General features: G+C 41.6%; 1 protein-coding gene across 1 annotated transcript; it reads left to right on the top strand.

Moving 5' to 3' along the window:
- Positions 1-10,537: 10,537 nt before the first annotated feature.
- On the top strand, positions 10,538-18,735 carry GPR162 (G protein-coupled receptor 162). Its single transcript, XM_063294673.1, has 4 exons — positions 10,538-11,401; positions 14,020-14,209; positions 15,993-16,144; positions 18,007-18,735. Exons 1-4 carry the CDS (start codon positions 10,538-10,540, stop codon positions 18,577-18,579), a joined length of 1,779 nt encoding a protein of 592 aa, XP_063150743.1. The 3' UTR covers positions 18,580-18,735.
- Positions 18,736-25,231: the final 6,496 nt, after the last annotated feature.

The raw sequence follows: 25,231 nt of genomic DNA, 5'->3' as shown, positions 1-25,231 counted from the left end.
TATTTGCCAGTTATCAATCAAGCTGGTTGCCATAATCTTGGTTTTTTTTGAGGTTTAGCTGCAAGCCAGCTTTTGCACTTTCTTCTTTCACCTTCATCATAAGGCTCCTCAGTTCCTCTTCGCTTTCAGCCATCAAAGTGGTATCATCTGCATATCTGAGATTGTTCATGTTTCTTCCAGCGATTTTAACTCCAGCCTTGGATTCCTCAAGCCCAGCATGTCGCATGATGTGTTCTGCGTACAAGTTGAATACGTAGGGTGAGAGTATACAGCCCTGCCGTACTCCTTTCCCAATCTTAAACCAGTCCGTTGTTTCGTGGTCTGTTCTTACCGTTGCTACTTGGTCGTTATACAGATTCTTCAGGAGGCAGACAAGATGACTTGGTATCCCCATACCGCTAAGAACTTGCCACAGTTTGTTATGGTCCAGACAGTCGAAGCCTTTAGAGTAGTCAATAAAACAGAAATAGATGTTTTTCTGAAACTCCCTGGCCTTTTCCATTATCCATCGGATATTGGCAATTTGGTCCCTAGTTCCTCTGCCTTTTCTGAACCCAGCTTGTGCATCTGGCAATTCTATAGTTACCAGTTGACATATCTGCTAAATAGCTGAAAGTTATCAATATAGGTTTAGGTTAGACTGATTTCTGAATAGACCACACATAACTATTGTATTTGTTGCATTATTTCTACAAATATTTGTTATACTGCCCATTTCTTTGTAGCAGTGGAAATAAAATACTGGAATCTGTTCACTGCCTCTTTGCTTATTACTCAGGGCTAAATTAAAACTTGCATGAAATCATCTATTACTTAAAAAACAGCTGCAGTGGGAGAGGACTTTAAACATTATTGCAACGGTGGAGCAGGGACAAGTGTGCTTCATTCTTTCTCCTGCTTCATTAAAAGCAGAGGAGGGGATGCATATTCTGTTTCTCCCACCCCAATAGCAAACTGGAGGGTTTAAGGGTGATGCATGGTGGGGGAGAATGATGAGGATATGATGTGAGAATGTGAATGGATTGGAGGGTGCTGTGAGTGAGTTGTCAAATTACCAACATCTTGGCCATAGTGTGTTTGTGAGGTGGTGGGATTGTGCATTATGATTGACTGACACCCAGCACAGCAACCCTGAGCTGCGGACCTAGTGGCTGGATTGTTGGTATGCCTAGCCACAGAGTACTATTAACGAACACCAGGTCTGTCTGCAGTAAGACCACATTCATTCATGAATTGGAGATGCATGAGTGGCAGAGATGGCATGTATTACTGAGGTTTGGCTGGATGAGAACGGCTATATAGTTCACTCTGAAATCTGTCTGGCCAGAGTTCAGGTCCTGAAGGAGGGAGGAATGGCATTGATCTGTCAGATCTTATCTGTAACCAGGAGTGACCACTCTGTGGCTGCTTTCCCTGCTGTGATGAGGTGTGAGTGTTTATGTGTTGGTGTACTAGCTGCCCTGCTGCCTAGCAGAGTCTCTTCCTGGGCTTTTGGATCTTGTTGGACTGCTTTTTGGTGTTGGGGGACTTCAACCTCCATCTTACAGATGCTGAGTCAAGTTGGGCCTAGAAATTAATAGCCTCTGTAGCAACTACTCTCAGGTGCTCTCGGGCCTGACACACATACTGTAGGTTGACACACTTTGGACCTTGCCTTTGCTTCAGAGCAGTTGATCTGGGTATGGGGGCATTTCCACCAACTCTTTGCCATGGTCAGATCACCTCCTGGTCCAGGTGTGATTGACTTCCACCAATTGTAAGGCTGGACTTATTTGAATGGCCAGCCCCAGGTGCCTCATGGATCTGGATGGCTTCTGGTGGGGAGTTGCCTGACAATCTAGTGGATAAATCCATTGAGGGCCTAGTTTGCTGTTGATACTATGAGGCAACCCAGGCCCTTGACAACAATAGCCTCCTTTTTGTGGGCTGATCTTAGATGGCTTCTCATCTAGGTAACAGAGGAACCTTTAGATTTGTTATCCTAGATCAGGGTGTTAAAAATGGTCAATATCAACCCCCAAGTGTTGATGGGACTATCCAACGGGTCACTGTTGTTGTTGTTATTAGTAGTAGTAGTAATAGAAGAAGAAGTACAGTACCAGTTGGTTAAAGCCAAAAGATCCACACTGCATGACTTTTAAAGAATTTGTCAATTTTCCAGTTGGGCCATGTACTTTGAGGACATGCCACCAACAAACATGCTGGAGTGATAAGGCATCTACAAGGGATCAGTTGCCTGCTATTCATTCTCATTTATTTAAAACATTGTGCAACATGGTAGCTTCAGCCTGAATTAGATGGCTAGTTGTGTAAAGTGCTTTTATAGGGTGTATCTTTACCTTATGACCCAAAAGATGAATGGGAGAAAGGAAAAAGACTACCATCAGGATATCATTAAAGTATCATCATTACTATTGCCTCCAGGTAAATGCCAAAGACAGGAATGCCCCAGGCTTTGAGAAGAGTTGGCAGAAGAATGGGGTCCCAGAAAGGCTCCTTCTCCAGGGCTTCCTCAAACTTGGCAATGCCACAGGCTCCAAGGAATAAGAGGTAACTTGGGTGATTGATACTTTAATTTCTAAGAATCTTCTGCTAAGAATTATAGATGATATATAAAGCCATTACTGTATTAGATTCATAACCTCCCAGTACTAGATTCATAACCCCCCAGTACATATTCATACTTTTGGTTTTGACCAAAGACTTGGGCCAGAATAATCTTAGTCAATATGGATATATCCAAAGTTTAAGATCTTCTTTGGACATTTTTCAGTAGGTGCTACTTCCAGGTAAAGTATGGTAGTGGCAGCTGGATCATTTGGTCTGAGATTCATTAATATGGGCTGCATCACTGTCATGGATTTTCTTAAAACTATGCTGAAACAGCTAATAGAGACATACACACATTTCTGTTCCATAAAATATGGCAATTTTTCCTCCAGAATATAAGTATACAATCTATGGCAATAAGGTGCAGCATCCTTTTGAACAATATGAAGTGCTACATCCCATTTTCAGAGATTTCTCCATTCAAATGGGGATGCAGGTTTACCTTCAAGAACCTCAGGAAAAGTGAAGTTGATGGGGTGAGCTAGCTGAAGGAAGAAGGCCATAATTTTCATCATCCCTACCCCCTCCCTTTAAATAAAATAGTACATGAAGCACGTTAGATGCTTCACTCATGTATTTTACTATTTATTTTTGCATAAACACAAACACACCACCACCACATAGCAAATTGCATCTGGGGGTGTTGATGACCAACAGGAAGCTCTGGCGTGGGCTGGTCCGAAGAGTCGGAAGCAACTAAACGAATAAACAGCAACAACAACGTAAGACTCCAAGGGTCTCAATAAAAGGGCTGGAAGGCTGCGGACATCGACTATCAATGGAATGTAACTTGTCCACCTGCTCCAGATGCAAATAAATCTTGGAATGGTTTGAAGAAGATAATTTGCCTACTGCTTTTCTCACCCAGTACATTAATTGCAGTACTATGATGTATGCATGATAGTTTAGATTCATATAAACACCACTGAATATGCTTATTTCCTATTATAGAACACACTAAATATCTCTTTAAAAATCTGGCATTCCAGTCACCCTGTCTGCTCACCACAAAAAAGTGAAGTCTCTTTCTATCTGCTGATGGCCACAGAGTTATAGGAACTTCCAGAAAGTCATTTACATACAGATACCCATAGCATCCGTTTCACACGTTACACTACCGCAAATCCAGTTTCATCAGTTTCCAGTTCTACATCCAGGCAAGCCGCAGCCAGTCATGATTGCCTGACTAGTATGTCCTAGGAGTCTCTTGCTTGCAAATTCCTGTCCCGTTTACAAGTCCGGGGAGACCTATGAACAGTCTTCCGAAGAACTGAAAAGGGACCGGGACTGAAGAGGGAGGGCTGCGACTGAGATCGAAGCAAGACTAGAAAGCAGCGTATTCTGGGGAGCAGTTCTTCCAGCCAAGAGTGTTTGTTCTCCCCAGGCGGCTTTTGTCCCTTGAGGGTCGCTGGGGAAAGCCTGAAAAGAGGCCACATTTAGTTGCAGAGAGCACGTGGATCCACACAACTTTGCCCCGGTTATTGACTGCACCTCAGACTCCAGCCAGACGCGCACAGCCCGCGTCTGGCTATGCTGTACTGTACTCTCTCGCCTGCCCACGAGCCCGGACGCCTCCCCGTCTTCCTCTTCCACCTGCAGGCTGCAGTCCACCTGTTGGCCCGGCCGGTCCAGCCCCCGCCACTCGCCTTTGGACCCCGAGGGAAGACGCAGGGGCAGGGCCCAGCCGCGGGTGCTCCCCTCCCCGCTTTCCCCTTCTTTCGTTCCGGAGGGACCAAATCCCCGAGAGGCCCGCAGCGGCAGGAAAGCTGCCGCCTCCTCGGGGAGACGGCGGGGAGGAGGGAGGCGAAGGAAGGGGACAGGCGCGCACGCACTAGCAGAGGCGGTGGGGCCCGGCCGCAGCCATTAAAGCAGGCAGCCGCCGCCGGTGGGTGGGTGGGCTGCCGCTGCCTTTGCTCGCTCGCTGCTCTCCTCCCGCCGACTGCCGCGGGCTACCGCTCGCTCGCCCGCTCGCTCGCTCTGCCCTGACGTGGCTGCCGTTGCCTAGGGGTGGGATGCGGACAGCGGCAGGCGGCGCGGAGAGCAAACGAGAGGGCTGCTCCCGGCGGCGGTAGCAGAAGAAGCAAAGGATGCTCCGGTCGCCATGGCAGCAGCAGCGGCAAGAGGTAAGATGGGTCCCCTCGCTCGGCTGCCTGCTTTCCTGCAGCCTCGCCGAGCGAGGCTAAGCGCGGGAAGGGGAGGCTGGTGGTGGCGGTGCGCTGGCCTTGGCCGGCGCGGCCGTCTGTGCATGGCGACTGGTCTCCTCCCGCTCGCCTTTGCGTTCTTCTTGGCTGCTCGCGGGCCCCTTTCCTCTGCCCTGCCTGCCCGCGCTGGGGATGGGGCAGCTTCTGACTTGACCCTCTTCCCTCAGCATCGAAGCCCCACCGAGGAAACCGACTGTCCACCACAACTGGACAGGAACCTCCCCTGTCCCTAAGTAACCTTTCTCCCCATCACCCTGGCAGCATCAGCACTGCTCCCTTCTTTGCTCGACCTCTGAGGTCCTGGTGTGCAGGAAAGGGCAAAAAGCAAAAAGGCTCCAGGCCCAGCCCCTTCAATTTCCTCTCTGCCCAGGCCTGGTGCCATAGCAACTTCTTGGAGGCCACTGGCAATTGCAGTTTGCTTAAGCCTAAAATCAAAGGCTAGGGTACTGGGGGAGTAGGAGATTAATGGGAGGAACCTCTTCATTTGTAGTGCCTTCCTGTTCCTAAGCCTTGGGGAGGAAGAGGAGCAGCAGGGCCTCAGTCCAACCTTATCAAGCTCCATTGCTCATCTGCACCCTCCCCACTTCTGTGCCTTGTTCCCCCTCATTTTTCTGTGTCTTCTCCTTCAGTCAGAAGCCTGTGAGCTACTTGTTTCCTCAGTCACAAAAAACTTCCCATCTGGAAAGCCGGCTAGGATAGTGGGAGGTGGCATTTAACAGGAAGCATGGGGTGGGTAACCGCCAGCAGAAGGCTTGCTGGAAACCAGGCGGCAACCTTATCCATACGTCAAGGCGGAAAAGGCAGGAGATTGCAGGAGAATTAGGATGTATTCCTGTAAGAGCTTTGTCCAAGTTGTGGGAAAGATCAGCAAGAAAGAGCTAATAGCTAATCTTGTAAAACTTGTATTTAGTATAAGCTTTGTGGTTTTGGAAGAATGTGCAAAATAACCCTAGAATTAAGTGGTATTTTTATCGGCATTACATGGGAATGGCAGATACATGGAATACCCAGGCTAAATACAGACCTTAATGACACCTGAAAATGGCATGATGTTGAAGCTGTAATAATTGGCAAAAGTTATTGAGCCCGGAAATACAGCAGGACAGAAGCTATTGCTTGTATGATACTAACTAGGAACACAGGAGTAACGATGGGAAAAGAGGTTGCCTCGATCTCCTGTTTGCGGGCTTCCTAGATCCATTTGGTGAGCCATTATGTGAGACAGATTGCTTCCTAGAGAAGCCTAGGCCAGATCCAGCAGGGCTATTCTTATGGGCAACTCCTGACCAAATATTACTTGTACATTATCTGGTATCAACAGTAATCAAGACCGGCAAGGTAGACTGAAGGCAGCATTTTTAAAATCAACCTTTAATGTTTGATTATGAGCAGTTTGTTTTGTGATTCTCAAATTCATGTCTATTTGCATGATAGATTGTGAATGGGTTGCTTTCTTTTTTGGGGGAAACAGATTTGGGGGGGAGAGAGAGAGACAGAGAGAGAGAGAGAGAGAGAGAGAGATCTAACAGGGCTGTAGCCTGAGGAAAATCTCTCCACTCCCTCCTTACTAACTTCAGTCCATGTCCTGAGTCAAAAACATTAAGGTCAGGGAAAGCACTTAGTTGAAGAATCTTTTCCAGCCAATAAACAAATAGGACAAATACCTAATTATGGGCAATACCTAAGCATATGGTCAGGGTGGACTGAAGCATCTCAGTCTGCATGGAGTAAGACCGAGCGCTTCTGGGGGATGCAAGCTTGCAAGAGCAGAGCTGGAATGAGAACGTTCAGCAGGCTTGAGAAGTAGTAGCACCATCATGGCGGGAGGTGGGGACTGGGACAGCATGTGGGCACTGAGAATGTGTGAAAGGGAAGTCTTAATTGAAGTAGCTTCTGTTACTCAGGGGATAAGTGAATTGGCAGAACCATAAGCTGCTGGTTGTGTGTGGGTCAGAAACATTAACTGGAGGCAGACTGTATTAGTTCAGAAGTAAGGAAAAAGGAAGAGTTGTTCTACAGCAGTTTAAAGTTCTCCTGCACCAGAACAGGAAATGCCATGTGGATAATCCATGACAATGGCATTCAGGTACTTAAGACAGAACATTCAAATGGCATTAGAAGCTAAGACCACCACTGGGTCATTCTAAGGCCCTCTCTGTCTACATAGTGCTGTTTCTCCCCTTGAGGGGGCAGGTATGCTGTTTGGGGGTTGCTCTTTGACCTTGTACTGTTCTTGACTGCCTTGGTCAGTGCAGCGATGATGAGCACCTATTGCAGCTGTGTTTGATTTAACTTCTGTTCTCCTTCCTGATCTGGCCCCTATCCATGAACTGCTTATCTTCAATTAGATTATTATAATGCACCCTAGGTGGGAACTCCCTTGAAGGAAATTCAGAAATTGTAGCACATCCAGAATGTGATGGCCAGATGCAGGGCCGCAACTAGGGGGAGGCAACCGGGGCATGTGCCCCGAGCACCGCACTGGTGGGGTGCCAAAATGGGTGCGGAATCCATGTTTGCCCCGGGTGACACAGACCCTAGTTGTGGCCCTGGCCAGACATCTGTCAGGAGCTTCACAACAGGAGTATATGACACTTGTTCTGGCAAAGCTACATTGATTGTCCATCAATTTCCAGATTAAAATCAAGTTGAAATTAACCATGGTCAAGGCCTCCTCAGTGGTGGCACCAGCTTTCTAGAATTTCTTCCCCTTCCAAGTTTGGACCACTTATTTCCTGGTTCATATTAAGAAAGGGCCAAATACTTCTTTTTATTACCTAGCTTCTCCCTTAGGACTCTGCTTTTCAGATTTTTAATCAGATACTGTTAAACCTGAAGCTATGTAAAGTCATATTACCTGCTATTTATGGATTTTATATTGTGCTTTGTGGTTTTAGTAAACGTAACAGTGATTTTCTTGTTTTTTATTTATATTATTAACTGCTGGGTAGGCCAATTTTACTGGCAGTAAGTAGGTTATAAAGATGAGAAATAAATAAAGGTCAACTAGATGCTTCTAGGATGCTCATTAAAAAAGCAGGAAGGTGATAGCTCTCCTTCACAGTCGCTCCCCAGCAGCTAAAGCATTCTGCCTTCAGTACAGAATAGAGACAATAATTAATATTCATTGAATTTGTCTAGTATTTTTAATGTCTAAATTAGTGACCATCACATTCTGATGTTACTTAATTTCATAATTAAACTATACATTTTAAAAAGAGCTTCCTTCTATTGATTCTAACTGTCCCCAAGTAATAATATCTTCAAAGATGTTTGTCTATGCACATTTCTGTATTGCACATGATTTTATATACCTCTGTCACATCTCTCCACAAACACCACAATCACTGTAACCTTTCTATAATATCCAGTGCTATAATTGAGGTGCAGTAATAAAACTATACTTGGCAGTCTTCCATGATTTACATAAGGGCATTACTCTACTGGCAGTTTCATAGTCAGTCTTTTTCCTAGTTAGCATGAAATCATTTTTTTACATTGCATTGATATTTTCATTTGACCTATTCACCACAACTTCAAGATCCTCACTGCAAGTTTAGATGCAGTTAATATTTAAGTGAAATTCAGATTCTTTGCTTCAATGTGTATCGCTCTCCACTTACTTACAGTACACTGAATGCATTTCCCTTCTTAAAAACCCATTCAGTTTGGAGAGATGCCTTTGAATCTCTTTGCAACCCCAAACCTCCCTTTGATTTTAGCACCCTGAGTAACATGGTTAACAACTTTGATCATTTAACTGCTCATCCCGACTCTAGATCATTTATAAACATATTTTTAAAATATTGATCCCAGTACAGATCCTTGGGGAAAACCCTTCTCCCCTATGCATACTTCTCCATTTATTTATATTGTTTGCTCCTGGTTTAACTGTTAAACCAGGTTAATCCATGGGAGGAATAGCTGTCTTAATCCAAGTCTGCTAAATTGCTCAGTTCCCTCTGTGCATTTATGTTGATTAAAATGGGACACAATTCAACAGAAAGTTCTCTTGGCTGAACCCTGTTGACCTGTTATGTTCTGGGCATGTTAAAGGGGTTTGCACAGGACTTTCCAGAACATTGCAATGGATGGACCAAAACTGTTGTCCCCTGCATTGCCACCCTTTGTGACACAAAAAGTCTATTAGCTTGCCTTGCCTTACAGCAAGCAGCAGAGTAGATGGGCATTGTCAGACCAAGAAAAGATTGAGAGAGGCACTTAAGAGATAGAGGTTAGGATCCTCTCCCTCTTCACTAGATACTTTCACAAAACTGTTCTGATTTGAATTCTCCTGGGGTGCAAAGAAGCAGGTTACAATAGGTTCTTGTGCCTGGCATGCGGTTGAATTCAGTCTGTAAGCTTCAGTGTTGAACTGATCCAGTGTTGTGGCACAATAGGTTGTACGCTCCATTAACGATTCATTGTGTGGGTGGATGAATTGGAATGGTTTCTGTGAGTGGAGCAGAATAGGCAGGAAAATATGTCTTCCTGTTTTCTTATATTTTCCTTTTTCTTCTTTCTACAGTACAAATGGTTCTCTAAACTGTAACTTGCCAAGCAAGTTGGGGAAATGAAAATCTTTCCTGCAGTTGTTCATTGGGTATCTATGGATTCCAAACCAGAGGACAAGATTTTGTGGATAGCAAGCCCAAGTGCCTGGCAGAAAAGCAAAGGAAGTTGGTCATGTGTGGTCATTTAAGAGCTCTCTGATCAACAACTCAGTGGTGCCTTGTGAAAACCACGACTTTCATTCTGCTGCCAAGTGAACTCTTCCAACCCTATCCCCTGAGAACTTTTTGTTTTTTATTCATCTTGGAGAGGCACCGTCAAGTGAGATTACTAATAAGGGTTAATAATTTTTGAAGACAGAGAAAGGAAGGGAGCAACAGAGGAAATGATGGCAACAGGAAAGAAATATACTTTTATCCCTTCTTTATCTGGTTTTCTTAAAAAGCACTATTAATTTAAACATATTTGTAGGCAGCTTAATTTTTTTAAAGGAAATTACAGCACTAATCTAAAATATAAAATAAGCAGCACAATTATATAACACTCCAAAAAACTATTATTCAAGCCAGCAGTAAATCAGCAATTTTATTGTAAACCACCCAGAGTCACCCTATTCGGGGGGAGATGGGCGGTGTTAGAAATTTGAGAAATAAATAAATAAATAACTTAGACCAGCAAGTAAATACATGCAACATCAAGGGACCTTGTATTTTCTCCCTGTGGGATGGACATAGGTTAATATCCTTATACAGAGGCTGTTCCATAATACTGGTTTTACCATTATAAGAAGATACAAGAATCCTACAACTCAGTGAAGATGCTAACTTTCCTTGAAAACAAAGCAGTGTCTTCACAGCAAATAAGAGTAATTCAGTTTTGTGTTTTCGTTTCCTAGTTTTTGTTCTATACAAGTCACTTTTTTCTGGAATATTTTTTTAAAAAAAAAGAGAGAGAAAGAGAAAATAATCAAAAGAAAAAAGAGATGGATCAGAATCGTGTCAATGAACATATGGATCAGAACATTGTAAATGAAGAAAAAAGTGTGAAGAATGTAGATCAAAAGAACAACAAGAAAGACACTGTATGCACCTCATGGCAATAGTTAGACATTTTTTTCTGCATTCCTCTCCTATTTGCGTGATAGTTACGGAAGTAATCACTGGGTTCTCTGCCAGTATTCTGTGTATATTCATATCCCCAGAAGAAGGTGGACAATGAATCGTGGAGGTGTCAGCAGCTCTATGGAGGAACTATCAAAAGCTACCCTGCACATTAACTCCCTCTGGTGGCTGGCTTGTGGGCTCCTTGCCTTGCTAGCCAACTCCTGGATAATCTTGAGCATCACAGCAAAGCAACAGAAGCACAAACCTTTGGAGCTCCTACTCTGCTTCCTGGCAGGGACACACATTCTCATGGCTGCTGTGCCACTCACAACCTATGCAGTGGTGCAGCTGCGACGTGAATCTTCTGACTATGACTGGAATGAAAGCATTTGTAAGGTCTTTGTCTCTACCTATTATACATTGGCCTTGGCCACATGCTTCACTGTGGCCTCTTTATCTTATCACCGTATGTGGATGGTAAGATGGCCTGTCAACTACCGGCTGAGCAATGCCAAGAAGCAGGCCCTGCATGCTGTGATGGGCATCTGGATGGTCTCCTTCATTCTTTCCACCTTGCCATCCATTGGCTGGCATAACAATGGAGAACGTTATTATGCCAGTGGCTGCCAGTTTATTGTCAGTAAGATAGGCCTAGGCTTTGGTGTGTGTTTCAGTTTGCTTCTTCTTGGAGGCATAGTCATGGGCTTGGTGTGTGTGGGTATTACTTTCTACCAGACCTTATGGGCGCAGCAAAGGCATCATAGATGCCATCACCAAAGAACAGAAGATGCCTCTTCTTGCCATTCTTCAGTTCACAACACTTTCAATGTGCCAGCCATTGTGGTAGAGGATGTCAGAGGCAAAAGACGATCATCATTGGATGGATCTGAATCTGCTAAGACTTCCATGCAGATGACTAATCTCATCAGCGCTATTGTTTTCCTGTACGACACACTGACTGGTGTGCCCATTTTGGTAAGAAATATCCCTTCCTGTTTTTGACCTGCTGTTTTTTGGAAGGTTTCTAGAGGGCATAAATCCAGTTATGAATCCTCAATTTCTATTAGGACTGGCATACCAAAATCAGTTTAAGAAAGCAGCTCCCCCATCTTGCACGTACAAAGACGTTTCCTGAAATAAGGACATTATGACATTCTGAACTTTAGTGGTAACAAAAGGCATTTGGATTATATTTCAGACCTAAGCCCTTTTTTCATTAACCTCTTTAAAACTGGGCATCCTTGGCAAAATCATCTATAGTCTTCAGGTATATCAGTCATACGTTCTGTCCTTAGGTCCAATAGCCATGCACTGCACTAAGGAGATACCAAGTGCCTTTTTCAAAAGGAGCCTATAATTATACACCAGCTTTTGGGGGCTAAGCAATACATGGATGCCTTTGAGGAGTATGCCAGGAGCATATCCCAATTAATATTACATTTCTTTCAATATTCTGTAATATTACTATCTACATCTTTGAACATCCTTCTTTTCTGTCCTGTTAAAAATTATAATTGGTGGGTATCTCTGGAGGTATCTAGGGATTACACTCAAGGCTTTGGGGGCTCTGGGGCCACATGTTGTACCCCAGTGCCTTGTCAGTGGAAGGCAGGCCATCCAGCATCAGGGGTGGGTGCCCTAATCAAAACTGTGACTCTGGTGTAGTAATTTATTTTTCTGTATAAAAGTAAATAAGTGTCATAGTTGGGGAGAAAGGAAATACATGTATTCTGGGACACTTTGGGAGTAGGTGCTAAATCTAAGGTAATGCCTTTAATACCATTCTGATCCCCTCTCAGCAATGCTGTAGAGCACATCTTTGTTCCACAGAATTAATGGGAACCACTGAGAATCAACTATACATATAAGGACTTTCTACTTCTGTTATATTGCTAAGAAGACTGCATGGATGTAGTATCATTTGCTTTAAGATGAAGAAAACCAGGTGTGAATTTTTGCATGGCAGACTTGTAAATATATTTTTGATATTAAATTAAAATGCTTTTTATTTTTATTTTTTGAACTTCTGAACTTTTTTTAAATGCAAGGATTTTTTTTTTAATGAATGCCTCAGCCATGGTAGAAAATTAGATTCCCATGTTTATCTCCAAATACTCCTTTTTGTCATTTTTCCAGAAATTCTGACAGGCAAAAGATAAACAAAGATAATTCTTTACAGTCTGAAGCTGTAAGGGCTTTCCACTCTTTCAAGATAAACCTGAATTGTGTTTTTTAGCCCATGTTTTTGCAGATCACTTTTGAGAGAATACAGCACAGAATTCCTTTACCAGCCAGTGTTTCAGTAAAAGGAGATAAGTTAAGGTCTTCCTTAAGAGGGTGGCAAGAAAAAAAAAGTATTGCAGTTGTCAATTTCAATATATTTTTATATTTTATATTTATATTTATACGTTTTATAATGTATCTTGTTTTTCTTCTATTTTAATCTTTTTAGCCTTATTGTAAACCACCCAGAGTCCATCTTTTGGGGGAGATGGGCAGTGACAAAATTTGATTGACTGATAAATAAATAAATAAACCAACCAACCTCTGGAATTTTCAGCCAGAATTCACACTGCTGATGGAATTTTTCTTCTCATCTAGCAGTAGAGAAGTACAGAGTTGCCAATAATTAAAGACTAATAGCAGGAAACTTTTAGAGAACCAGGAAAGACTACTATGTGGATATTTGCTGTTAATTAGAATAGTACAAAAATATTTTTTTAAAAAATACCAACAGCATTTTTTTAAGGGCACAAATATCCATGGAGATTATTTTTAGGCATTGATCTGGTGACGTCACAAGCATTATCTGGTGCTTGTAACATCTGTGCAATCATGTGCCACATACCATTTGCAATAAAAACACACAATTGTTTAATTTTCGCAACAACCAACCCATTGCTATTTAAATGCTAAGGGGAAAACAGTATCTTCTCCACAGCGATAAAGATTAAATCTAGCAGAACAAATGAAAACTTCAGACTTCTTTCATAAAGGAAGAATGCAGAAAAAGTCCAATGACTAGAGTAACTCAGGTATTACACTTTCCTGTAAGGCAAATACCCTGGCCCTTTGCTGATCCCGCTCTTGATCAGCTCTTGCTGTTTACCCGGTGATAGGAAGAAATCTGCATTTTTTAAAAAAAAAATAATAATAATGAAGTGTTGTAATGTTTTGCAAGGCAATAGCCAGTGCACGCTGAGATTTTTTTCCGGACATATACAATTTCAGCTTCTGCATATGGTGAACTAGTCAGGAAGCTGTTCCCACAAAATATTTGTGGGCATTTCCTAAGCCTGGTAATGCTGGAGTAGAAAACAGTCAATGATTTTAAAAGTGTTTTGAGGGGGGTGGCATTTGCCACAACACAATTTTATGTTTCGCTGTGTTATCACTGATCAGATAGGACTGACTGGGTTTTGAGAAAGTGTTCTGTTTGCATAGCCTGTTTATTGGATCTGTGAATGTTAAGCATCATGAGTAGCATTCCTTTTTTAGCTGTCTGAGAAATTTACCAATAGTCTCTGGACTGTTCTGTAATGCCCAGCTGTGGATTTTTACTCACACCAACTCTCTCTCTCTCCTTGCCTTAGGTGGTCAGCTTCTTCAGCCTACGCTATGACACTGCTCCCACCTGGATGGTATTGGCTGTGCTCTGGTGCTCCATGGTGCAGACGCTGCTACTCCCATCATTCATCTGGTCCTGTGAACGTTACCGGGCAGATGTCCGGACTGTCTGGGAACAATGTGTAGCAATAATGTCAGAAGATGATGGGGAAGATGGTGAGCAACCCACCCACTGCAGTCCATATATGATATATTGAGGAGGCCTCATACTGTGGAGAGGGTGGAGTAATTACAACTTCAGAACAAGGGGTGAGGTGTGAGATCAGCAGCCAGAATTAGGCACCCTGACAGGAGATTAATCTGTGGAGCGCCTATCTTTTTATCTGTTGCAAGTGTGCATGTTTTGGATGGTGTGTATGTGTATGTGTTAATTCTCACCAGTACCAACTTAAATAATTTTTAAAACTGCAATGTGTTCCACAGGGGAAAATAAAAAAGTTCCTTACTCTCTCCCCTGAGTTTTAAGGATGAGGCATGTATTAGAAAATGGAAAGACGCTGAAATGGAACCGGTTCATCTTCTAGACTAACAGGAATTGCATTTACATTTGTGATTTAATACCACTGAAACAAGCTGAAATGATAATAAAAGCAGAGTACTGAATAAATGCCCTTATAAGTAGTGGTAGAAACCTAGACAAAAAAATCTGGTATTTACTGGCATCTTGAGAAGTTACTCTGAAGAAGACTCCAGAAACTTAACAGTTTGCGAGACCTACTGGAATCTTTACTCCCATCCCCTTCAGTGTGATGTGCACAATAATTTACCTGCCTAACTCAGTCATTTCCATATCTAGGACAGGGAGAGGAAAGTGGTAGGACTGGAGAGTAAATCCTTATTCCGGGAAGCCTGGAGGCCAGCCCATTTCTGTAGTTATTAACAGGCTCGTACCACTATGCAATTAAAAAGCCAGCATTCCCATTTGTGGCACTTTCAGCTTGTTAAGACTATATAACAACATGTTACTGAAATCAAATTGTAGAAAATCAATTGATCAGATGACATCAGCTAATATTCAGCTTATATACCTGGAAGATAAAATTTACATATGTGCTTTTTCAGTAACTAACATTCCGGTTAAGATTCTAATCACATTCAAGACATAAACCTCATTTCATTTTTTTTTCTGGAACATACCCTGCAGGTAGTTGTATACTGAGTCAACTGTCAGTTTTGCTCTTACCTTCATATATTAGGTGTTTGTGCTTTTAAACAACTACTAGATTACTACAAGGCTGGAGGCAGAAATGCTGCCCTGCATTTCTGCTGTTTCTGAGAGAGCAGTACCAGACCACGTTATGCCTAAAGCTTCATCCCATGACTCCTCCCCAAACTGCTGAATTGCATGGGCTGATTGGAGGTATTGAATGATGCTGAGCCTATGGGCAACTTCCACAGCCAGCTCTTTAGTTCACATTGGACATACAGTAGAATTGTAGAATAGGTTCCAGCATTTGCCCTAGCAGGAAAAAAAATGCACATTTGAACAGAATGAGACAAGAATTACCTCAAACTGTTCTACCCAAAGAATGGCCATTTAAGCAGGAAATCAAGGAACTAGACACAATCCAATATGTTAGTTTGTTTATTGTTAGGTTTCTCAGCAACCTCTCTTGAATACATAGCGTATCTTTTAACAGCACTAACAAAAGGGACCAGGATATGTCATGGACTGGTTATTGCAAGCCATTAACAAAAGCAAGTCTGCATTGTGAAGTGCTGGACTAGTACAACACAATATATGTAGACTTAGAGCTCTAGGTGGTAAAATATTTTTAGAAACCAAGACATCATAGCTAACATACAATATTCAGATGGTACCATGCCATCATGAATGTGCAGACCTGCTCTCTCTTTGTCCTGTATGGTGGGGACTGAAATGGGTGGGGGAGAGAAATTTGAGCCTGAAAGAGGTTTTTAGCTCTCTGTTCTCCTTTAGATGGTCCTGGTGATGATTATGGAGATGGGAGGATCTGCAAGGTGCGATTCAATGCCAATGGTGCTACAGCCATGAAGCAGGATCCTCGGGATGCTAAGCTGCTGCCAGTGCACCACATGCTGTTGCCCCATGACAGGGTGCATTACTTGCAAGTAAGCTGCCTGCTCTGAGTTACAATTGGTCACACCTGCCATATGAATACAGTAGAGAGACAATGTTGTTAGTAAACACTGGCACTGGGGAGATGCAGGTTCTAGTCCACTTGCAGCCACTTGGTGATTTTGGACCAGTCACTCTCAGCCCAATCTGCTCGATTGTTATTGTGGGGCAAAATGGGAAGAGGGAATGCTACGTACACCATCTTGAGTTCATAAACAAAGAACAGGATAGAAACTACATACACAAGGAAATAAATTACACTTCTAATCATATGCACACGGTGCTGTGTTAGACTGAGTCAGTCCATGTATGACAAGCCAGTGTTGCCTAACCATGTTCTCTTAAAGTATTGTATTGCAACAGCTCATTGACCGTTTTATCTGGTGACAAGTTTATCCCAGGTTCTTTATAATACAATAAGATAAGAGAGACTGGCCCAAAGACACTCAATAGATTTTATGGCTAACTAGATTTGAACTGAAGATCTCTTCTGTTCTAAGTCGAACTTCAGAATACACACCATTGATCTCAAGTCCAAAGCTGGATTCTGCTCTAGATTCTGTAATTTATTACATACTTATAGACATGCTAAAAGCTAAATGGGACTTTTTTATTTCTGAGAATACAGATGTGTATAAACTTACTAGTTTGATGAACGTACATAGTTTACCTGTATTCTAAGCCAGTTGTTTTTATAAAAACGAACTGTATTCCCAATTTGATGTCAAACTGCTATCTGGTAATTATGGGTTTTTCTTCACTATCGTCTGAAAGGGGACATTTAAATGTAGAGTTGTTGTTTTTTATTTGTAGTGTGTAATCCACACACCCTCCCATCTGTTTCTACATCTCTTGTAGGAATATGGCACAATTCTTGCAAGCAGCTGAGCAATAATTCATGCTTGTGTTTGGGAAGCATCATAGGAGGAAAACAATTTGGAGGTTTAGGGATGAGCATTTGATGTAGCACTGCGAGGAGATAGGGTAGCAGCTTTATTCACTCTACTTAAAAATGTGGAGCTGAGTGAAACTGGGGAGCTTCTCCTCCAATATATTGGAAAATTAACATTCCAGAGCAATGTGCATCAGTCAGTATATGTTGGTGACTATTCCATCTTTTCCTTTTATAATTGAATTGTATGCCAAGAAAAGGGGTATCTGGAAAAACACAGAAGGACCCCATCTGGGCTTTTGTAAAATTCCTTGAGATTACTGACTGCAAAATGAAAGCCTTGAATAAAAGCACCATTAGAGTATAGTAGTACAATGGGGTACTTTCCCCATTTCCACAAATATATAGGAAGGGAATAACATTTTCTGTAAAACAGCATTATGGGCAGAGGGTGTTATTCATTAAACTCACATATACAAACAATTAGGAAATTCAAATACAGTAGCCATACATCTCAAAGCAAATGTATCTGATATGAGCCTTCTTTAATTTTCTCCACCTTGGGATGACATTTGCATGCCGGGAAGACAGATATCCTAGCAGTCTAACTGCACAGGAAAAAGTAAACTTGATCCTTGCATCAGGTATTCTGGCCAGTTAGTGGGAAAACATTGGAGTGATTGACAATTCTTGACTTTTTAGATTTCATAGCATTAACATTTGATTAAAAACAGTTCAAGCTTAATAACTTTAAACATTTTACCCTGTGTCCCCTATGACATCTGCCTGTGGGCCATCTGGGACTTGTTATATAAAGAGAAGGGAGGAATCTGCAGTGTGTGGCTCAGTTTTCTTTCTTTCATTTAGACAACTAAGATGTTTAAGCTATTGGACTTTTCTACCGATGGAGAATTATCTATATTCTTCAGCTGCTCTGTTTCTCCCTATTGACTTTCCTTTTAGGTTCCTATCTCACGGAGGATGTCTCATGATGAAACCAGTATCTTTTCCTCCCATCGCTCATCTCCTTCCTTCCTTCACAAGTGGTCCTCATCTGATGACATTCGGGTGGCTGCTCCCCACAAACCTGGAGGACCCTCCAGTTTTCTGCCTCCAGAATTCCGCAGCTACCATCACCGTCGACGGTCTCCTGAAGATGAGTTCACAACACTTCGGCAGTTTCTAGAAGCTGGAATGGCTCGGGGACCTGGGCCTGGCTCCAGCGCTTGCTTCTTTCGTGATGAGATTACGACCTTCATTGATGAAACGCCGGTGCCCTCCCCACACAGCACACCACGCCACTCACGCCTCCCATTCACAGTACAGCGTGAGAGACACCATTCCCTAAATGGTGCTGAGCCAGAAGGCCCTGATCGGGATCAACAGTGTTCACTGACTAGTGGGGGAAGCCTATACCTCTACGCAGGGGAACAGGAGCCTTGCAAATGGACCATGGCAGCTCAGGGGGCACAGTCCTTGCAGGAGGTCAGCCTGCAAAATGGCATCAGAGGCAATAACTCTGCTCTGGATGTTTAAGGAAATCCCAGAACTCAAAATTTCGGCTCTCGTGTTTTTCTCAGTTCTGCAAGGGGACAGGAATCATGCCCACAATGGAACCTGATGTGGAGGGGAGAACAGTAGCGAGAGGGCAGAAAAATGGCACTGCTGGGGAGCACAACAGCACCCTGCTCCCAGCTGGCAACTGAGTCCAGACCACCGTAGTTAACTGAGGGCACTTTTTGTCTGCTCCCTATCTTTGGTAGCATTGTTAGCACTATCCATCTCACACCTTTCTTAGCTCCCTCATTATGAGGAACACTCCAGTATGAAAAGGATATATATATATATATATATATATATATATATATATATATATATATGAATGCCACATGTGTCTGGTTTTTGTTTTAGTGTTAATTTATCATGTTTTCGTGCTATTAAAGTGATTCAGGCTATAAACTGCTATGTACGTAGCTGGGAATTAGTGCCCTTAAAAACTACAGGACACACCAGAAAGGTATATAGGACAGTGCTGTCATCAAGTGTTTAATGTCTTAACAGGACAAACTGGGAAGAGTCACCCACAGCTAATCTTACCTACCGATTAAGTGCATTAAAGAGGAATCACTTGCAGTGATCATGGAAGTGTGTATTCTGCATTTTACAGTTGATTGATTGCTTGACTGACTGATGACGTGCCATTAGGACATGTCTGACTTTGAGTGACCGGTTGCTCACACACAGTACTGCAATGATTCTTACAACAGCTCTCCCGGAAAGCATTATCATCCATACATTACAGATAAGGAGGGCTAAGGGGAGAAATAAAAATGTTCAAGAAATAAATGGACAGTCACCATCAGTAGAGACTGATGAAAGCAGGATTTTATGGGGTGTTTGACAGCTATCTTTCATCATTATTCCATCACAGAGGCAAACATGAGCAGAGCTAGTGCCAAAAGCTGGAAGAAAGGTACTACAAACAGCTGAATTTGTCTGGGCTCATATATTCAAAGTTTATTTTTACACCAGATCTATCCCCAGAGGGTAGCAGTTAATTCAGGGGAAAGAGGAGAAGGAATTTGCCTAGTGCTGCATTCACACTTGAAGTACTTCCAGAGGATGATTTTATTGTGCAGTTAGAATTTTATGGAGATGAAAATATTGTCGTCTTCCATCAGTCACTTTCCCATGTTTCCTACAACTATTTATTACCAGAGAAAACGCTTAAGGAGAGAAAGATGAAATAGTTACATGGTGCCTTTTGACTGATACTACCTAAGAGACAACCAACTGGGGGCACTGAGTATGGAAACGTCATGCCTCGTTCACTCAGTTTTTGTTGGTAACAGGGGAACACAATATTGTCCTCTATATGTGATCCACCTATGTTGTAGCAGATGGCAGCAAATAGTTGATCTTGGCTGATATCCCCACAAAGCTAAACAGAGTTGGATCTAGTTAGTAAATTAGATGGAAACTACCAGGAAGTGCTAGTAGGCTAGATTGGGAAGTCATAAAATATCTCAGAAGGCAGCTTTGGCAAGCCATTTCCACGTTACTGCCAAGAAAACTATATTTATTTTATTTATTATTCAAATTTAGCCACCGCCCACCTCCCCCAAAAGAGGTGGTTTTCTTATGGACCAGGGTCAAGCTTTAAGGAGTTGTTCCCTGTGCTCCATCTTTTTTTTTTTCCCTTGCCACAGGAAGTCTGAAATTTGCACTGGTGAAGTTGCTTATAATACTAAGTTAAGAGTTTTCAGTTATGCTCAATTCCTGCAATAGTTGGCTAATGGTTTACCATAGCCTTCTTCTAAGATTTTTTTTTACTTACTAGTCTAATATAAATGTATAAACCATTTTAGTAACTTATCACCTCCTATTAGAATACAACAAATGATCTCTTCTTCCCATATTGCATCTCTTATCTATAAACAAATCCTTAAAGCCTCGTCATTTCAGTCCTGATGTCAGCAAAAGTCCATTAAGGGTTACCAGAGATAACAACATACCTATTTAGCCTTGATCAAATACACCAACTTTATATTCCTTCCTTTTACTTCTAACAATCTTGATCTTTAGTCCCTTCAAATGTCCTAGAACTTGATTTCTTTTCATTTTTTCTTTGTCCCTTCTCACAAAATCCTTCAAAGCTTTAACAACCCTCTTTAGTAAATCCAATATAGGAAAATACTCCAGGTCACTCTCTTGGTTTCTTATTTGGATATCCTTTTTAATTATTAAGACATCAGCCAGTTTCTTTTGTATGTCCGGTGTAATATCTTTTTCCTATCATTTGTGTAGGCTGTCATTTTAAAATCCACTTTCAAATCAGTCTCAATCTTGTCAGGTAGAACTTATTCCTCTTCAATAGCATCTTTTAAACACAGTCTATCTATAGAGGCAGACACTTAAATTTAACTTCTGGGTCCATTGTTCAAAAACATTCTTCAGTACATCCAATGTTATTTTGCTTCATTCTGTAATTGTAAGTTGAGTTTGAGGGTTCTTCTACTTTAATTGTAATCTTTAGTTCCCTCTAGTGTCCAATTTTTAAAATTTTGTCTTATCTTGAAAATTCAATTTTGAAAAAAATCAAAACAAAAGCATTTTCTCACAGGAAGGATTATTTATAATGAATTCCAAAATCTTATTTCAAATTTATCTGGACTCTTAGTCCATTTGTAAGTGTCTAAAATCAAAGTTTTATTCATCCTTTTGCTGTTTATTCAAAAACATTTTTTTAAAAGTCCTTAAACTTGTAGTTAAAACTTCTTTTGCTAAGGATTGAAGGAAACTCACCCAGTGCTGTAAAACTTGTCAATCCAAAGGTTCCTAATAGCTGAAAAACTGTTGCAAGCCATTTATGAAAGTGATTAGAAAGGAAGTATGCAAACTTAAGTGTCCTTTCAAAGGCACCAACCGCAGTTTGAGCAAGATGGCTACTCCCTTGTCTCCCAAAGTTCTAAACCCACGGAGACTGCTGTCTTGAGGAGCAGCTGCCTGAAGCAGTTGTGGGTGATCTCAAGTCCTCCCTTGTCCGGAGAGGAATTACAAAGAGCCGGTCTACTTGCCGGCTCTTCATTCCACTGTGGTCATCAGCTCCATTTTTAGTGGAGCCATCTTCGGTCTTCCATTTCTTTCCCAGAAGTCACAAATAGGTCTTTTTCTAAGCAGATGCTCACCAATCACATTCTCATTCATTCTTAGGTCTCCAAATAGCCTACTCCCTTTCTGTATACCCTTTCATCAAACCGTCCATTCATATCACCTAGCATTAATACCTTTTCCCCAGGGACTGCATTCATTTAGAATGCTGCTCAGATTTTTCTGCAACCTAACCCCCTGCTTCTGGATGGGGTTCTGGAAACTAACCCCTGGTTCACTGGAACATAACAACTGTCACCACCTCTGTATGAATTCCTATTTTCATATACACGGACAACAGATTAAATGATACTGAAAGATAATTCTTTCTGACGTACATTTTATTCGCAATTCACAATTAAATCTACACCTTTACTTCTCTGATTGTTTTCATTAATTCCACACAATCAGGCCGCCTTCATTCAGATTTATTATACATGTATCCTTCCCCTTTCACTTAGTTTCACAGACACATAATGTATCTTTTTTCTTTTATTAATTTCATTCAATAATGCATGCTCTGTATCATTTGCACTACGTATCACAATCTTTCATATGCCACAGTTGTAACCAGATAGACCCATAAATACTTATCTCTACTACTATTGTGGTTTTGGTCAGTCAAGGTTTTCACATAATGCTTGTTACTAGTAAGATGATGTGTTCCAGGCAGTTTAGGCACATTTTGGCTAGTGTGCCCCAACTATAATCAAAGCCCAATTTTACCCCAAGTATGTCCACACTATTCTACGCTAGCCTGGATTTTTAAACTAAAGACTGTCTTGCAAGTCAGCAGACTGTTACAATTCCTGACATGTCACCAGCTAAGAGGTACTGACTTAGTTTACTGATGCCCACTCAGAATACGCTACGTACTGTACAGTAGTATCAAAGTTCTGTCCACAATCTTTCTACTTCTGGAGGTTATTTAATTTGAAGCACCGGCAACTAGTCTTGAGAGTTAGAGCAAAGCACATTAAAAAAGGTCACCATCTTGACTTTTTTTAACCATATCACATGGATACCCCTGCTTAATTCACTGGTAGATCACAGAAAGGTAGAACTGCAGGAGCTGCACATAAGTTGCCTGCTTTCCCCACCCACAACATGTGTAACACTCAGATCCATTCACTTAGGTGCCTGTTTCCCAAATGGTAATGAATTGACGTACATTCTTAACTTTATCTACCATGTTAACATTCTAGAGACCTGGGGGTGGTAAGAAAGAACCCTTAGGCTAACCCAGCTGTAATGTATTAGAATTAGTATTTTCCCTACAGATGAGAAATTCCCACTAAAAAGTGACAGCTGATATGCACCAGTCAGACTGAACCTTCTGACATACTCTGGGAAGGTCTTAATCCTGCTCAGAGCCTCTTCCTTCAACCCACCTCTAGGGGGAAAAACTTGAAAGAAAAATGCTTGGGATTTTCCTCCCCAACCCCAGAAATGCAGAACTTAGAAAACCTTATGCACACCCTAAAAACTCGGGGTAGCTGTGCAACCTTCTGCACAAAGACAGTTTCAATGAGAAATTCCCTTTTAAGGAAATTTGGGGTAGAAAAAAGGCAATTATTTGGGGAAAAGAGGAAGAAAACGGGAAAGTAATAATTACACACCTAGAATTCCTAATAAAATCCATAATGTTAGTTTAAATGGGTTAGACTTGCATGAATAGTTCAGGTTCCAGAATATATAAAGAATACATTACAGAGAAGATGAGTTGAGAGCCACATCTGGGCCTCCTGTTATATGGCAAGCTGTTCAGATTTTTCTCTGCTTATAAAGCATAGGTCTTACAGTATTAAAGCCACCTTCTTAGAGGAGATTAGCTACTGTTTTGCTCAGTCAAGTAATTCTAACTTCACTGGTCTAGCTGGCAAATCAGAAAATTATCTATTGGTTAAGCCCACTTTCCAACAGTCCTGCAGATGAATGACAAAGCAGCTGATTATGTTTAACTGGTTAAAGTATTAGGTGAAACAATATTAAACTGGAGCTGCATTTTGGAAAATAATAGCTGAGTCCTGGTCTATTTAAACTCCCAGCTGGGTCCAACCTATCAAGACAGTCCTGGAAGTGCATCTGGTTTGGTTGAAACAAGCCAAAAGTTAAGGATTTGTCACTGTCAGGGAAAACTGGCCTCTTGCTAACATACAGTTATACTTAGCAAGAAAGTCCTAAGAAACAGCTGCTCCTAATGCAAGGAGATGTAACACTATCTGTGTCAAAATATTTGATTTTAGGCAGAACTAAGTTTCCTGGACCTTGGCCAACATGGCCATTCTGCATCATACCAGTATTGTCTGTCATTCCAATAAGAAAGTAGCTGCATATATTATCCAGATTAGAAATTAAATACAGTAAATGGAAGGTGCACAACAGTGTAGAAAAAGCAGAAGAAAGGTGTGGTAAGGAAACACATTTATGAACATTCCGATAGGGAAGCCATCCTGAAGAGAGTGAACACAATGGAAATTCTGCTGTTTTGAACAGTAGTGGTAATATGACAACTTTTCTACTAAAGCAGGATTTTCTGGTAACCATCTCAAAAAAGGATATTATAAAGATGCAAAAACTGCAGAAAGGGGCAATCAGAATTAAAGAATTGAAACAACTTTCCTATGAAAAAAGGGTAATGCTTTTTGACACAGAAAAAGATGAGTAAGGGGGCCACACAAGAGAGGTACACAAAACCTGTAGCTCAGGGTTGAACTGTGGAGTCCTTGGTGCTTTCTGAGCTTGGTTGTTTGCTTGCGGACGTTTCATTACCCAACTAGGTAACATCATCAGTGCTGTTAAGTGTGGGATTTGTTCTGTTTATATAGAGTGGCTTGCCCTGCCAGTGTTGGTGGGGGTGTGGTTTTTTTCCTTAGTAGGTCCTTGATTAGGGTATTGTTCTCTGCTTGACTGTTTGTGTGGTGTTAATCTCTGCTTATCTGGATGTTAGCTGCTGGAAAGGATGGGTTCTGGTCTTTTTGTTTCCTTCTTAGCTTCTTTATTGTCTCTTTTGAATAGGGTGTAAATGTGGTTGAACTCTACGTATCTATTGATGGCTGATTTGTCTGAATGCCAAGCTTCCAGGAATTCCCTAGCATTTTTGGATTTAGCCTGGCTTAGGATGCTCAGAGTTTCTCAGTTGAAACTATGGTTGAATCTGTCCATGTGTTGTGAGATTAACAGTTTTCATTATGTCTTCTGACTGCTAGTTGGTGTTCATGGATGTGCACTGCTAGACTTCTGCCTGTGTGTCCTACATAGTGGTTGTTACAGTCCTTACGTTGTATGTTGTATCAGACTTCTCACTCTTTCAAAATATTAGATCTTGGGGTCATCCAATGAAACTAAATGGTGAAAGATTCAGAACTGATTAAAGGAAGTATTTCTTCACACAGTGTATAGTTAAAGGATGACATTCATGAAAAAAAGACGCAGAGACAGCCATCACAGGATTCTTTTTTGGAGTAAGTAACATTATGCAAAGTGCAGAAAAAGAAGCAAAAGAAATTAAAGGCATGAGTTAACAGAAAAGGAAATA

This window comes from Candoia aspera, chromosome 2 (assembly GCF_035149785.1).
Source record: "Candoia aspera isolate rCanAsp1 chromosome 2, rCanAsp1.hap2, whole genome shotgun sequence".
Taxonomy (NCBI): Eukaryota; Metazoa; Chordata; class Lepidosauria; order Squamata; family Boidae; genus Candoia; species Candoia aspera.
Note: the sequence above shows the minus strand (reverse complement) of the source record. Positions and strands in the feature narration are given on the sequence as shown.

Excerpts from the sequence above, each read along its gene's own strand:
- GPR162 (XM_063294673.1), top strand. The coding sequence starts at position 10,538 with ATGAATCGTGGAGGTGTCAGCAGCTCTATGGAGGAACTATCAAAAGCT. Across the intron at positions 11,402-14,019 it reads TGACTGGTGTGCCCATTTTG|GTGGTCAGCTTCTTCAGCCT; the intron begins GTAAGAAATATC and ends TCCTTGCCTTAG. Across the intron at positions 16,145-18,006 it reads ACAGGGTGCATTACTTGCAA|GTTCCTATCTCACGGAGGAT; the intron begins GTAAGCTGCCTG and ends CTTTCCTTTTAG.